This window comes from Esox lucius, chromosome 15 (assembly GCF_011004845.1).
Source record: "Esox lucius isolate fEsoLuc1 chromosome 15, fEsoLuc1.pri, whole genome shotgun sequence".
Taxonomy (NCBI): domain Eukaryota; kingdom Metazoa; phylum Chordata; class Actinopteri; order Esociformes; family Esocidae; genus Esox; species Esox lucius.
Genome location: NC_047583.1, coordinates 9,214,378 through 9,230,794, shown reverse-complemented (window position 1 = coordinate 9,230,794; position 16,417 = coordinate 9,214,378). Strand labels below are relative to the sequence as shown.

The 16,417-nt window shown below is 44.6% G+C and overlaps 1 protein-coding gene across 5 annotated transcripts in view; it reads right to left on the bottom strand.

Moving 5' to 3' along the window:
• Positions 1 to 237: 237 nt before the first annotated feature.
• esrrga (estrogen-related receptor gamma a) overlaps positions 238 to 16,417 on the bottom strand; it is a 176,189-nt gene continuing 160,009 nt past the window's right edge. For all 5 annotated transcript variants that reach the window (XM_029125355.2, XM_020053881.3, XM_029125354.2 and 2 more), the window contains 2 exons: positions 6,715 to 6,984; positions 238 to 740 (listed from right to left, as the gene is read on the bottom strand). In XM_029125355.2, coding sequence (XP_028981188.1) covers positions 496 to 740; positions 6,715 to 6,984 — 515 coding nt within the window. In that variant the 3' untranslated portion in view covers positions 238 to 495. The remainder of the gene's footprint in view (positions 741 to 6,714; positions 6,985 to 16,417) is intronic.

Below are 16,417 nucleotides of genomic sequence, written 5' to 3'. Positions count from 1 at the left end.
AGTATTTCTTTTACTGAGACGACCAGAGCGGTCACCTTCTTGTCTTCTTTAAAGTCACTGTTTAAACATTTTCAATAGTCAATAATCACATTGTTAATCATTCTTATTTATATATATATATATATATATATATATATATATATATATATATATATATATATATATATATATATATATATATAAATATATATATATACATATATATATATATATATATATATATATAAGTGACTTGTGGTCAATAGTCAATAGTTTACAGTCCCGTTGTCATGGTAACTGATTTGTTTCATGTTTACTGTCCAGCCGAGGTGCCGTCTCAGTGTTAGTGTCTCCCCTATGACACAGGTCAGTGGGTAAAGGTCAGAGGTTAGTCCCGTCCATTTCTCGCAGTGGGCGGCAGATTCGGGTGTTCGAGGGTCATGTGGGGTTACAGGGGTCGATGGGAGGAGCCATGATGTGACCAAAATATTGGAGGACGTGGACGTGGTTGGCCAATCAGACCTTGGCCTCCAGCAGTTCCAGGAAGAGTTTGTGCATGGGGACCTTGCCGTCCTGCTTGATGCTGTAGAAGTGCTGCACGGCCTTGGTGGACGTCTGGCGGAGCAGGGGCAGGGTCATCAGCAGTTTGCCTGCCCGCCGTGGGTCCTCTGTGTGCTGGCCCGCCTCGTAGTCCTGCAGGGCCTCGTGGAGCACGTCCTGGAGCTTCTGCACGGCCTCCACGTCCTCTATGTGCATGGAGTCTGTAGGGGAGAGAGGATCACACACTAAAACCACTGGGCTTCATGTAATCACTGTGGAAGAGAGAGACACGGAGACAGAGAGTGTGAAACACACAGACAAAGCGAGACACAGGGATAAAAGGAGACACAGGGAGAAAGAGAGACACAGGGTAATGCTACAGGGACATTTTTCACTGCTCCAATCCTGCGCGCGCACATAGCGGTCCAAGAAAAAAGTCAAGGTATGTGGGATGAACATCCTATATTACCAGATCATTCACAGTGTGTGTCTGTGTATGTGTGTGTCTGTTTGTGTGTATGCGTGTGTGTGTCCCAGCAGCCTGTGTATGTGTACAGCCTGTCCTTAGCAGTGTTCCCCCAGGGATAATGACTTAATGCAGACTGGCCTTCAGAGCAGACACCCGATCAATCCAGACGATCAATGGAACATGCATGTTAAATAATAATCACAGGTCAACTATTGATAGGAGATCACTAAGACCATGCACTCAGCGGCAGGACGGTCCACACACACACACACACACACACACACACACACACACACACACAAACACACACACAAACACAAATTCTCTCTAACGACTGGTTTTAGTCTGCTGTCCTATAGCTAGAGGGTTTGTGGCTGGGTTCTAGTGTTGGTGGTTCTAGTGTCAGTGGTTCTTCTAATATTAAGAGTTCTAATGTTAATGGTTCTATTAGTGGTTCTAGTGTTAGTATTGTTTGTAGTTGTAGTGGTTCTTGTATTAGTGGTTCTAGTATTTATATTGTTTGTAGTTATAGTGGTTCTAGTATTAGTGGTTCTAGTATTTATATTGTTTGTAGTTATAGTGGTTCTAGTGTTAATGGTTCTAGTATTAATGGTTCTAGTTTTAGTATTGTTTGTAGTTGTAGTGGTTCTAGTATTAGTGGTTGTAGAACTTGTAGTGGTTCTAGTGATTCTAGTATTAGTCAATAGTGGTTCTAGTACTTGTAGTGGTTCTTGTTTTAGTGGTTCTAGTATTAGTCATTAGTGGTTCTAGTTTCGGTTCATTAGATGTGCGTTGATGTGGACCCCACAACACTGCTATGCATTTAGGTCAGTAATCTACCTCTGTGTGCGTGTGAGTGTGTGTTTGTGTGCGCGCGTGTGTATGCGTGTGTGTGTGATCCAGAATTCTGACAGCAAGCTCTCAGTCATCCGTCACAGGGGCTTTGGCTGTGTGTGTGTGTGTGTGTGTGTGCGCGTGTGTATGGGTGTGTGTGACAGGGGCTTTGGCTGTGTGTGTGTGTGTGTGACTGTGTGTCTGAGTGAGTGTGTGACAGGGGCTTTGGCTGTGCGCGTATGAGACAGTGTGTATGAGTGAGTGTGTGTCTGAGTGAGTGTGTGACAGGGGCTTTGGCTGTGTGCGTATGAGACAGTGTGTATGAGTGAGTGTGTGTCTGAGTGAGTGTGTGACAGGGGCTTTGGCTGTGCGCGTATGAGACAGTGTGTATGAGTGAGTGTGTGACAGGGGCTTTGGCTGTGTGAAAAGTGACCTGTGATCCGACAGGAGCCCCTGGCAGGAAACTGCTTACACACACACCTTTACTGGGCTGCATGGCCAGCAGTGCTATCAATCTAACTATCACACACACACACGTTGTATCTCCACTATATAATTGTAGGATCCGTGAGTGGGCCGCATGATATACTGTAGATATCAACAGTACTAGACTGTGGTACTCTTTAAATTCTAACTTTTCATTACTACTTTCTGTCTGTCATGCAAAGAAACCACTACTGAAGGACACCAATAATAATATGAAACTTTCTTGGGACTATCATTGGTTTTTCAACAGGACGATGACCCGAAAACACACCTCCATGCTATTTAAGGGCTATTTGAGCAAGATGGAGAGTGATGGTGCCACATCAGATGACCTGGGCTCCACAATCCCCTGACCTCAACCCAACTGAGATGGTTTGGGATGAGCTGGAACGCAGAGTGAAGTGCTCTGCATAACGTGGAAACTCCTTCACGACTGTTGGAAAATCATTCCAGGTGACCACCTCACAAAGCTGGTTTAGAGAATGCCAAAAGTGTCCAAAGCTGTCATCAAGGCAAAGGGTGGCTACTTCGAAGAATCTACTATTTGAAATGTATTTTGATTTGTTTTTAGACTGTTTTGGTTACTACATGATTCCATTGGTTATTTCAGTTTTAACGTCTTCACTATTACTCTACAATGTGAAAATTTGTAAAAATAAAGAAAAACCCTTGAATGATTATGTGTGTCCAAACTTTGGGCTGGAACCATATATACTGGCCTATTAGGGTCCAGTGGCCCAGGCCTGGTTTCAAATCTTTCCCCAATGTCTTTATTTAGCAACGGAAAAATGCTCTAAAATATATAGTATTTTTCTTTATATTGTCATTGTTATTACTAACAATATTCTGTATCTATGACACCACATCATGTATCTACTGCAAGTACTAACAATAAATAATTTTAATTGTAAAACTTGAATGTTCTTTAGAATGGTGTAAAGATGTCTGTACATTCCTAAATACATAGCTCGGTTCCAACATGGTGGCTGTTTTTCTCTGTAAAAATCTTATCCTGCTGATCAAAACATTTGCCACCATTTTGTACTGTGTTCATCCACTGCTGTTAGATAAAATGCCACGAGTAAGAGTAGTGAATCAATGAGAATTCAATTAACTCTTAAGGTGACAGGAGACTTAATGTGATTTGACTGTTAGTTAAATTAACATGCTAGTCAAACATGTCCTGCTAATTGTGTGAATAACTTCTGTTTCTTAGCTTTATAGGAAAGTGATGCACTTCTCCAAAGAGAGGTTGACAATTATAACAAGTAGAAATACGTGTGACCCAGAGTAAATTGGCAGGAAAAACTGTGTTCTATTAATGTAGTATGTTGCTAATGAGCAGTGGGGTTAAACAGGTACTGGTTTAGACACATATACACACAGACACGCATACACAGACACACACACACACACACACATACACACAAACCATTACATGTGAATCACGTTCCAGAGCATTTCTTAAGGGTTCCCATCATTAATGCAGACGATTAGCATTCAAGGAATTAATTAGTGTCCCTGCCCTTCAAAATGCTAATGCTAGCTTTCTGTTTTTGCATTGTTCACAGGCTTCCAGTGCCTCTATACCAAACAGATAGTAATGCCCATAGACAACTGGCCCCTATGTTTCTATAGCAAACAGCTAGTAATCACTATATAAATGGCCCCTATGTTTCTATAGCAAACAAATAGTAATCACTATATAAATGGCCCCTATGTTTCTATAGCAAACAAATAGTAATCACTATATAAATGGCCCCTATGTTTCTATAGCAAACAAATAGTAATCACTATATAAATGGCCCCTATGTTTCTATAGCAAACAAATAGTAATCACTATATAAATGGCCCCTATGTTTCTATAGCAAACAGATAGTAATCACTATATAAATGGCCCCTATGTTTCTATACCAAACAGACAATCTAATAGTTTTGATAAAACATTCACTTCATTAGTTTCTGCCCATCTCAAATGTATTATTAATGCATGTTAGTTTTTTTTTAACATTTCTAACAGTAACCATTAAGCAGGTTCTTTTTTCCAGAGTGTATTTAATGTGTCCCGAGCAGGAAAATAATACACACATCCACTCCACAGGAAAACTGCAACTTGAACTGTAGTTAAGGAGTCCAGCTGCTATCAGTCTCCATCTGTATCATCGACAGCATGGATGAACTCTTAAATACAAAATCAATTAAAAAACACATTTCTCTAAAGAGTCACACGCCCAAGCCCTCTCTAGGGTGCACTTTCTGGCAAAGGGGCCGCTTCGTACTGTTTTGTCCACTCATCCCCCACATTTCCTCGCTTGCCAAATAGTAAGCTGTTATCCTGCGGCCAGCAGAAGCAATCTGCTCTTTCATTTTTCAGCGTGGCTGGGTCCTGAGATTGATCGGCACATATGGCCCCAGAAAACAAACTGTCAATACGTTGAGCGGAGGAGAATTTCAACAAATAGCCGCCCTCCCATTCAAGCCGTCCATTGCGTCCCATTTAACAGATTCTATTGACAGTTTCCTTCTTGTAATTAAAGGGAAAACTACTGGCCGGCAACCAAGATAAAGTTCAAAGATGGGGTCACCAAGGGGGATGTGGGGGGTGAGGGCGGGAGAGCCGGTGCTGTCGATGCTGGACGACATCAGAGGCGGTTATTGACACACAGGGTCCTAATGATCGCACCTTATTTAACAGGCATCTAAGGAGACCACTATGCTAATTAAATTAAAAGGGACAGCGACTGCTGTGCTTCTAGGAGAAGGTGGGGAATAGGGTGTGTGAATGGTAAGCTCTGTCGTCTGTGTGTGAATGGTAAGGTCTGTGGTGTGTGTGTGTGAATGGTAAGGTCTGTGGTGTGTATGTGTGAATGGTAAGGTCTGTGGTGTGTGTGAATGGTAAGGTCTGTGGTGTGTGTGTGAATGGTAAGGTCTGTGGTGTGTGTGTGTGAATGGTAAGGTCTGTGGTGTGTGTGAATGGTAAGTTCTGTGGTGTGTGTGAATGGTAAGGTCTGTGGTGTGTGTGTGAATGGTAAGGTCTGTGGTGTGTGTGAATGGTAAGTTCTGTGGTGTGTGTGTGAATGGTAAGGTCTGTCACGTGTGTGTAAATGGTAAGGTCTGTCGAATGTGTGTGAATGGTAAGGTCTGTCGCATGTGTGTGAATTGTAAGGTCTGTCATATGTGTGTGAATGGTAAGGTGTGTCATAAGTGTGTAAATGGTAAGGTGTGTCATGTGTGTAAGAATGGTAAGGTCTGTCATATGTGTATGAATCCTGAGGGTGTGTTTGTGTATGTGAATGGTAAGATGTGTTGTGTGTGTGTGTGTGTGTGTGTATGTGAATGGTAAGGTGTGTGTGTGTGTGTATGTATGTGAATGGTAAGGTGTGTTGTGTGTGTGTATGTGAATGGTAAGGTGTGTTGTGTGTGTGTGTGTGTATGTGAATGGTAAGGTGTGTTGTGTGTGTGTGTGTGTGTGTGTGTGTATGTGAATGGTAAGGTGTGTTGTGTGTGTGTGTGTGTGTATGTGAATGGTAAGGTGTGTTGTGTGTGTGTGTGTGTGTGTGTGTATGTGAATGGTAAGGTGTGTTGTGTGTGTGTGTGTGTGTATGTGAATGGTAAGGTGTGTTGTGTGTGTGTGTGTATGTGAATGGTAAGGTGTGTTGTGTGTGTGTGTGTGTGTATGTGAATGGTAAGGTGTGTTGTGTGTGTGTGTATGTGAATGGTAAGGTGTGTTGTGTGTGTGTGTGTGTGTGTGTGTGTGTGTATGTGAATGGTAAGGTGTGCCGTATGTGTCTTAATGTACTGAATGTGTGGGTTTGTGTCTGTTTTGTGCATGTTTTTAAATCACTTATTTGACAGAGTGTCTTATGAGTGTCATGGGAGGCGGTGAGGAGATGAGTCCTCACAGATGTTCTGAGAACCAGCAGTTCAGAAGGTTGGAGTTCTGGTGTACAAGCTACACCAGAACTTGGGCTATTCACGCTCTACATCAATTTGGATAAAAAGCTTTCACTACATGATAGTTTTATTGTATTTTGGTTTTATATTTTTTACAGTAAGAGCAGGAGCAGGACACCGCTGGGACTGATTCGTGATGTTTTACCACAGTGGTAAATGTAATATCAGATTTGATATATAAAATGGAAGTGATATTCCAGGGATCAGGTGGAAGCAGTCCTGCTCAGGACGTTAACAACACTGGAAACAAACACACTTTTATGAAATAACATTACTGCAGGGATTTTATGGCCAACTGTTTTTCTACAATATCGTTAAGTATTTTACTGTGGTGGCCAAAAGCTATTCAGGAAGTAACCCATCGGAGTTAGTACGAATTGGACAGTGTGTGTTTGTGTGTGTTAGGCTGTATGTGCGCGTGTGTTTGTGATACACCACATCTCTGTACACACCTGAGTTAGCCAGAGCGATAGCCTTGAGAGTGACAAACTCTTCCTTCTCCAGCTTCATGGCTTTGTATTTCTTCACCAGCTGCAGGATGGCGTTGTTCAGGTCCAGCAGGCCCGCCAGCTTAGACTGGTCCTCGTCCATGATGTAGTCCTCGGCGTACACCAGCTTGTCCTCGAAGGACAGCGAGCGGTACACCACCCGTAGAATGAGGATCTCCATCCAGGCACTCTGCAGGAGACTCATCTGGTCCGCCAGGGACAGCGTGGAGAACCCTGAGGGGAGAGGGAGCGGAGGTAAAGGGTTAAACTCACTGCGGCCTCGGTAGGACAGTCGGGGGGGACTACACTGTCCCGCCTTCCCCCACGCGGGTCTGTCGGTGGGTCGGAGGAGGGACAGACTTGACATGCCTGGCTGAAAAACCTCCACCCATGAGTTAGAATCCACCTAGTGGCTCACATCCCCCGGTAGATGCAGGGTCACGATCTGTGTCGTCAGAAACCAATGACGATGGGGCATTCTTACAGGCTTAGGGTCGGGATGGAGGGTGGCGCTGTGATGGCGTTTGGGTCTGGTGCCTCGTGGTTCTGGTCTGGGGAAGAGGCCACTGCTATTTGATGCGTGATTTGAATTCAGGGGAAGTACTTTCAGCCTCTCTACCCCATATCCATGGTGACCAGGGGCCTCCTCTGCCTTACTAGCCCAGTGCCCAGGGCTCTCCTCTGGGGACAGAGAGGCCTTATCTCCCCCTGAACACACACACCATGGATCAATGCAAGCCATCCCCACCCCTCACACTAATGGCTAGCCTAAAAACTACATCCCTGTCTACTCCTGTCTCTCTTGACTCCTCCTGCCTGCCTACTCCTGTCTCTCTTGACTCCTCCTGCGTGCCTACTCCTGTCTCTCTTGACTCCTCCTGCGTGCCTACTCCTGTCTCTCTTGACTCCTCCTGCCTGCCTACTCCTGTCTCTCTTGACTCCTCCTGCCTGCCTACTCCTGTCTCTCTTGATTCTTCCTCCTTGTCTACTCCTGTCTCTCTTGACTCCTCCTCCCTGCCTACTCATGTCTCTCTTGACTCCTCCTCTCGGTCTACTCCTGTCTCTCTTGACTCCTCCTCTCTGTCTACTCCATTCTCTCTTGTGTCTATCTATCTATCTATCTATCTATCTATCTATCTATCTATCTATCTATCTATGCCTTTGTCTTCTTCCTGTACATCTCACTGTAGATCTCCATCAGTATAAGAGGATAAACAGGCTGGATATTCACCATGTGATGAGACTCCCTGGCTGCAGATTATTTCTGATGACAGCGTGTTTATTATGTATATTCTGGACCCAAATGGAGGATGTCAGAATGGGTATGATCTTACAGAACAGATTTACTAACATGGAAATCTCTTTCTCTCCCTAATGGAACACCTGCATACTCATAGCCTCCTCCCAGCTGTCCTCTTCCCCGCTTTGCTCAAATACCTGGTCATTCACACCTGCGTGTGTGTGTCTAGAGGAGCCTTATGAAGGAACATGGAGGGGGCAGTCCAGATGCACACCTGTCAGAGGTCTGGTTCCATTTCAGTGCACTGTGTGTGTGTGTGTTCTGTGTGTGTGTGTGTGTGTGTGTGTGTGCTCTCAGTTGAGACATTCAACAGTGGGAATGGGCAAATCTTAACATCTGTTGTGCAGAAAATCCTCTGGAGATTATATGGTGTGTGTGTTTGGGAGGCAAGTGTGTGTGTGCTATTTGAGGCAGGTGTGTGTGTGTGTTTGAGAAGCAGGTGTGTGTTTTAGGGAGGACAGGTGTGTGTGCTTGAGAGGCAGGTGTGTGTGTGTTTGAGAGGCAAGTATGTGTGTGTTTAAGAGGCAAGTGTGTGTGTGTGTGTGTGTTTGTGTGTTGGAGAGGGTAGGTGTGTGTGTATTTGAGAGGCAAGTGTGTGCGTGTGTGTTTGAGAGGGAAGGTGTGTGTTTGGTTGAGGGGCAGGTATGTGTATGTTTGAAAGGGCAGGGTGTGTGTGTGTTTGGGAGGGCAGGTGTGTGTGTGTGTGTTTGAGAGGGCAGGTTTTTGTGTATTTGAGAAGGCAGGTGTGTGTTTATTTGAGAGGGCAGGTGTGTGAGTATTTGAGAGGGCAGGTGTGTGTGTATTTGAGAGGGCAGGTGTATGAGTATTTGAGAGGGCAGGTGTTTGTGTATTTGAGAGGGCAGGTGTGTGTGTGTATTTGAGAGGGAAGGTGTGTGTGTGTATTTGAGAGGGCAGGTGTGTGTGTGTGTATTTGAGAGGGCAGGCGTGTGTATTTGAGAGGGCAGGTGTGTGTGTATTTGAGAGGGCAGGTGTGTGTATTTGAGAGGGCAGGTGTGTGTGTGTATTTGAGAGGGCAGGTGTGTGAGTATTTGAGAGGGCAGGTGTGTGTGTATTTAAGAGGGAAGGTGTGTGTGTGTGTATTTGAGAGGGCAGGTGTGTGTGTGTGTGTGTATTTGAGAGGGCAGGTGTGTGTGTGTGTATTTGAGAGGGCAGGTGTGTGTGTGAGCAGTGGGTCATCTTACTGTCTTCCTGAGCTGATCACTAGTGTCAAGGCAGCTCATTATGTTGGAGTTCCAGGCTATTGTTTATAACAACTGTTCATGTATTATCCACTACTGGTGACATCTCTGATCACATTAGGGGCTGTGGAGGGCTGGAACACTGTTGGTGTGTCATCCACACACACACACACGCAGCAGTGCGAGCCAGGTGGCAGCACCTCCACTACTACTTAATAAAATCATCAGAAGGGATTAAAGATGAATTTCTTAAGGGGGTCTTTAATACCCCACTCCTCTGGAGGGGAAGGGACAAGAGATGGAGGCTGGCATGGCTCAAATTAACACACAAAACAGGTATAACACCTCCTCCGGCATGGGGAAGGAGGGAGGGAGACGTGGGTTTGTGCTGGAGGGTTGGAAACCAAATGAAGAGGATTGGTGAGTTGATGTTCAGTAGAAGCTCCTTGGTGAGGAGAGACAGTAGTGTTAGGTTATTCAGTAGAAGCTCCTTGGTGAGGAGAGACAGTAGTGTTAGGTTATTCAGTAGAAGCTCCTTGGTGAGGAGAGACAGTAGTGTTAGGTTATTCAGTAGAAGCTCCTTGGTGAGGAGAGACAGTCGAGTTGGTTTGTGTCCCACCTCAGAGAGAGGCAAAGTAAGGAAAAGTCGAGGAAGTGTTTGTGTGTGTTTTTGTAAAAGGGTGGAGGGGGGAGGCTGTGGCATGGCAGATGGACTGATTCCATAGCCTGCAGGGTTTTCCTGTGCGCCACCAAACCCCCTACACACACACACACACACACACACACACACCGCTATTGGTAAATAATTAGATTTACTCATTCCACAGACAATCGTCAACCATCTCTCCTCTCCCTCCTCCTCTCCCTCCAACCACACCAATAATTAAAAGCACCATGATTAGTTTATTGAGTGGAAGGAGGAACGTTTTTTTTCTTTTTCTTTTTTTCTTTTTTTTATTGAGGTCCATCAATGATGTTATCAGGGGCAGTAGCTCGGCTTCCCCGTGCTGTCATCCCCGTGCTGCCATCCAATTCTTCTTATCAGCCTGATTAATACTAATACTGCTTCAGGACGCATTCATTAACAGATACGCATCTCTGTTCTCATTGCCAATCGATACGGCGAAGAAAAGGAGCATCAATGTGAATTTAGTGCTGATGATGGAGGGGGAGGGGTATTGACGTGGGGAGAGCGGGAAGGAGAGTGAGAGAGAGGGGAGGAGAGAGAGGGAGATCGAGGAATTCCGGGGTCCCTTTATACCTGTGATTTCATTTCACAAAAGAGCTACTCTTTAAACTCTAATTGCATTTCCTCCCTGTCAAGTGTGACTCGGCTTGCATTGTTACGGAGACATCTGTGTGATGTGTGTGTGTGTGGTGTGTGTCTCTCTGCCTCGTCTCTCATTGTTAAATAGGAACCTTTGGTGTGTGTGTGTGTGTGGGAGTGTGTGCGTGCATGAGCGATCATGTGTGTACTCTAATCTAGATAAGATTATGAAATCGACTGATAAGGTGATCTAATGAGTGATGGTGAGATTCAATTAAAACCAGTGTCCTTGATAAATAGTGTCCACTTCATTAAAACCCAGTCTATCCATCTTCACGCCACACAAAAGTCAGCTTTCTATAAAGATGACCATAAGCTCAGTGAGGGCTGTTGCTGTAGGCCTTGCCTTCTCCTCCATCCCCTCCCCTCTCCTCCCTCCCTCCTGTCCTCCTCCTCTCCTCCATCTCCTGGCTCAGTGAACTGCTCTATACGTCGGGCATGGTATGTGAGTACAGCCTATATCTGGTTTTGTTAGTTTGTTTGCTCATGTGTCATTGTCAATATATGTTCCATGTGCTTGTATGAGCAGGTTACGGATGTTCTCATGTACGTGTAAGTGTGTGTATGTGTGGGTACAGGATGTATGTGTGTCTGTTACCTGCAAACAGAAATGACATTCATGTTTGTGCCACATCAAGAAGGTCTGACAGAAGAGGCTGAGGTGCATTCATGCAGACTTACATTCTACTGGGCACCGATACACACACACACACACACACACACACACACACGCATACACACGTCTGTCCCACAACCCTGCAGCCTGTGTGTCTGCCAAATCAGTCCTGACTGCACGTTAACACCCCAGACAGCTGAACAGCCTGTGTACCCGCCCACCAACACACACACAAACACACAACCCCTCAGGATAGAACCCACTTCACACACACACACACACACACACACACACACACACGTGCACAAACCGCCCACTCACCAGTCTCTACCACGCTATATGTGGGTTTCTCATGGTTGCAGGGGAAATAGCGTGTGGCTGATAACTGATCATGATGCTCAAGTGTGTGTGTTTGTCTGTCTGTGCGCGTTTGAGTGTCTATGTGTATGTGTGTCTGTGTTTCTGAGCGTCAATAATGTGACAGGACCGAGTACTAGGAGAGTGCGTACTCCGGATCTACTGTGATTCCGTGACACACGGCTGAGTTTCACACTCTGTGGAGACCAGCAACGCAACGCAGCACTAATAAGTCATTGACTTCTCGGTTGTCACAACACAGGAGGCCAGCTAGTAGAGACTAACAGTCAACTGGGGGTTAAGGCCAGTTCAGACACACTGCTCACAGACCTGTGAAGTCTTAGAGTAACACAGGAGTCGGGGTTCAGGCTTAGACCTAGGCTAAAAGTTAAGGTTAGGGTAAGGGGTTAGGGTAGGGGCAGTGCTCAGAACAGGATCCGGCACCACTCAGACTGAGGCGCCTGTTTTACACGGATCCAGTATTTCTTGTGTATTATTTGTCTTGGTCCATCACTGTGTGGGCTTCCCACTGTAAACATTCCACTAAAAGCGTTCAGGGCTCATAAAGTTGCCTATTCTAGCAGGCCCTTGTTGCAGCTTTGGCAGCGCCTGACAAGATTGTGAATGTTTTAGCTTTGTATTGTCTGTTATTTACACAGCTGATGTGATTCGTTTGCAACAAATTCTTCCCTTTGTCAAGCTGCCGCAGCAGGTGAAACGCTGTGTTCCTAAGATATATATTTTCGGGTCACAGGTTATGGTTAGGGTTTAGGAATAATGTAGAAGATTAGGATTTAGGGACAATAACTAAACCTGGTCAAAAGTCATGTCAGAACATTGAACACTGAGGCTATACCTTCACCACTGACACAAATAATGACCTAACTTCCTGCCTGTGGGGCAAGAGATACCACCCAAGCAGGACTCGTGATGAAAGGTTAACTTGTATGTCTTGCAGCATGTATGTTTGTGTACAGCATGTGCATGTTTGTGTGTGTGTGTGTGTCTAGAGACACACTCCAGAATAGCTACACACACACACTCACACACACACACCATGTGATTGGCTAGGCAATGGCAGACCTCCTGTGGTTCACACACACACACACAGCCATAAACACAATTACACAGACACACACCCTGGCTGACCCAATTACGGAGCGAGGCTGGAAGTGATGATGAGGACACAGGAAACAGACACAGCTAATTTAGAAGAACAATGATACAGACAAAACCCGTCACAATTTCAAAAGTAATATCTGATAAGAATATCTACAATTCAACGGGAGAGAAAGAATAGAATTACATAGACACTGATCAAAAATTCAGCTTTGGCAGCTATGAAGAGGCAGTTTTTCAGTACGCCAGGAATTCTCCTGTGATGAAACCAATCCAGTGTATATTCTCTGAAGTCACTACAGAGATGTGGGCAGAGATCATGCCAGAGGGCATGCTGGGTAGACATATCAAGTCGGACTGACCATTGAACATTGTGGAGTCCAACCCCCAGACAGTCCTAACCATTCCTTTTACCCCTCCCCTCCACTCAAGACTCGCTCCTAAGAGCGTGTGTGTGTGTATCTGCTATGTATGGAGACAAGTTTTGTGCGTGTGCGTGCGCATGTCTATATGTGTGTATTAAGCGTCTATAGTCTTTGAAGGCCCGGTCTGATGACTGCTTTGATCTTGTTTTATTTATTTCTTATCTGAAGCACAGAGAAACACACACACACCTGACCTAACAGTTCAGGGATAGATTTTGGGGAGAGCGGTTGAGAAAAGGATAGAGAAGATACAGACACGTTTACATTCCTTGAAGCAGGGATGCTTGGGTCCTTCAAGTACAGGAGTGTTTCTGGGAGTGAGTGTGTGTTGTGACTGTGTGTTTCTGGGAGTGTGTGTGTGTTTGAGTATATGTGCGAGATTGTGTGTGTGTTGTGACTGTGTGAATGCTGTGTAAGTATGTGTGCGCTGTGTGATTATGAATGTCTGCAGGGGGGTAGGTTTGATTTTAAATGTGAAGGGGAAAACCACAACACTGGTGTAGCGTGGTGACGCCGGGCCGGGCTGCAAGCTGTCTTACATGGACCCCCCCCAAAAATCGTGAAGCGGTATATACGCAAGGAAAGCTGATCCTGAGGTCTGACTACGATAACCACATAGAAACACACAATATAAAATAAAATTACAAAAAACTATTTTATAGAGGTCAAGCACGGGGCCCCCCACCCACTGCGGGCCCTGATGCAACCACACCCCGGATAGCTACGCCAATGGGGACAAATGTTTTTGCAAATGCCCCTGGGTTTTGGAATGGGATGGCCAACAAGCTCATAGAGGTGTGATGGTTGGGTGTCCACACACTTTTTGGCCATATGCTGTATGTGCACTATTGGACACATTTCATTGATTCTGCTACAACATGCAAAATACAGCCTCCTTCCATTTAATTTAATATTACTTACTTAACTTATTTTCTATGATGTGTGCTCTTAGTGAAGAGCTACTACAGACCTCTGTATTTCAATGTGTGTGGTTGATATGTGATCTAAATGTACATTTAGCCAGTACTGCATTTGAATTTCACAACCTCACCTCCCAAGCTCCACCACTCTCATGCATGACTACACTGGTTGACTCAACATCCTTCTGATTCTGGTAATAAATACGAACATTCAAGATATGGGCTACACATAACATATCTAATTGTATTTAAGTTATGCACCTTTAAAGACATTTCCCCTCAGCTCCACGTTGAACTTTTCTCCCTGGCTGTCTGATCCTGCTATGACAAGGACCTTCTCACGTCACCCTCTGATCCTGCTAATATTACATGAACAACTTGAGCGACATTGACTGCGGAACCAGATGTCAATGTTTGATCTACAAGACCCACAGTAGGTTGAAATGTCAAATGCAGCTACTTATGTAGGGAACTACAATGTTAGCCAACTTTTTATGAGATCAACTATTAAGCTAATTAGTTAGCTATATCTTCTAATGTCTCATAGCTAGCTAGCTGTACCACTCTGTCCTCTGGTGTCATACGGTGCTAGCTTTGAATGAGGTGAACTTAGTGTAATGTAGACTGTTTGCTAGCTAGCGAAATAACGTTAGCTGGCAAGCTAATATATATTTTGCAAGTACCAATATCATTCAAATATAACGTTAGCCTAACAACACCTTGCCGGTTTTAGAAAAACATAAGATAAATATCTACCTCATTCATACGTTACAGGAGGTAATTAGCTAGAGGTAAAGGCAGCTAGCTTACTGTTACTAGCTGCAAATGTATCCTTTACTACGGTAACCAGACCTATCCAGCAACTACTGTACCGCAAGCAAAGTGCCTGCGTGTGGTCCTAAAACCAGTCTGATTTGAATGACACAATTGCTTACCATACTGCCACTGCAACGTTCTACAGTTTGAGCTTTTCTTATATTAACAGTTGTTGATTAAAAGTGGTGGGGACAAAATGCCATTTTCAAAAAGTGTGGTGGTCATGTCCCACTCATGTATAATGAAACCTATGCCCCTGAATGTCTGTGATCCACATTTAGGTGGATTTAGGTGGATTTAGGTAGAAACCTGAAAAAGGTGTTTTGGCAGGTCTGGCTCAGGAGTTGGGCAACATGTTGTAATTGGGGTTATTTTCTGATTCCGGCATTGCCAGTTAAGGTTAGGCGTTATGGCTAAGTTTAGTTTAGGCAGAAAGGTTTATGAGGTACATTTTAGGGTATGGTTAAAGTTAGAGTTATGCCTATGAAATAAGGAACATGGATTTCTGGGGCATGGTTATGTCTCAGGTCCCAACAAGGAAAGAAAGACAAACGTGACAGCGTGTGTGGGCGTTGGCAAAACATATCCCCTCCCATCTGATCCCCACTCTCAACAAAGAACATTCTGGATTCAGCTCCTCCCCTGACCCATGCCAGATCTAACCCTTTCCCACCAGACTGACCTTGGACCAGTGTCTAGGGCCATCCTACCCTGACCTCTGACCCATAGTGAATAAACATTAAGAAAGGCTCTCCTCAGGGATAGCCTAAACACACTCAGGGGTCCTTTCTGTCATCCGACTGAGAGAGAGAGAGAAGATCCACAGTAAAGCTGAGTGAGAGTACAAGAGAGATAGACAGAGACCATGGTAGAACTGGGTAATATATTTCCATTACTGAGAGAACTGAAACACATGGTAATATGATAGACATCTCTGTGGTGGAGGAATACACATACAACATGTTTATATCATACTGTAAAATGTAGTCATCTTATTAAAACACAAAATTAAAGATAACTTGGGATTAAGATGATCTCTCATCCAATGTCTATGAAATACAAATGAAATCCGAGAAAGATCAGATTGAACATATATGCATATTTATACATTTCACATAGTGACAAGAAGACTGGCATGTGTTTACTGTCTAGGCAACAAAATCTATTCTTCTCTCTCCATCTCTCCAACCCCCTCTATCTCCATCTCTCCAACCCCCTCTCTCTCCCGTAGCCTGAAGGAGGCGGAGAGCAGCAGCCTCTTCTAATCAGGTACAGAGACAGACAGACCTGCTTCATTCCAATACTGCTACTAATTATCAATCTTACCCCTTACTAACTGAATACATTACAGACAATCTGCACTGCAGATTCATGCTAAACATTCCTGTGTGTGTGTGTGTAGTTGTGTGTGTGTAGGCGTGTGCTTGTCTAGGTGTATGTGTGTGAGAATGGGTGTGTGTAAGCGAGTGCTTGTCTAGGTGTATGTGTGTGAGAATGTGTGTGTCTGTGTGCATGTAGGAACGTCTGTGTGTTTTTTGCTTTCGCTCCACTTTCGGACTTAATTAGACTAGGAAGGACGACAGACAGC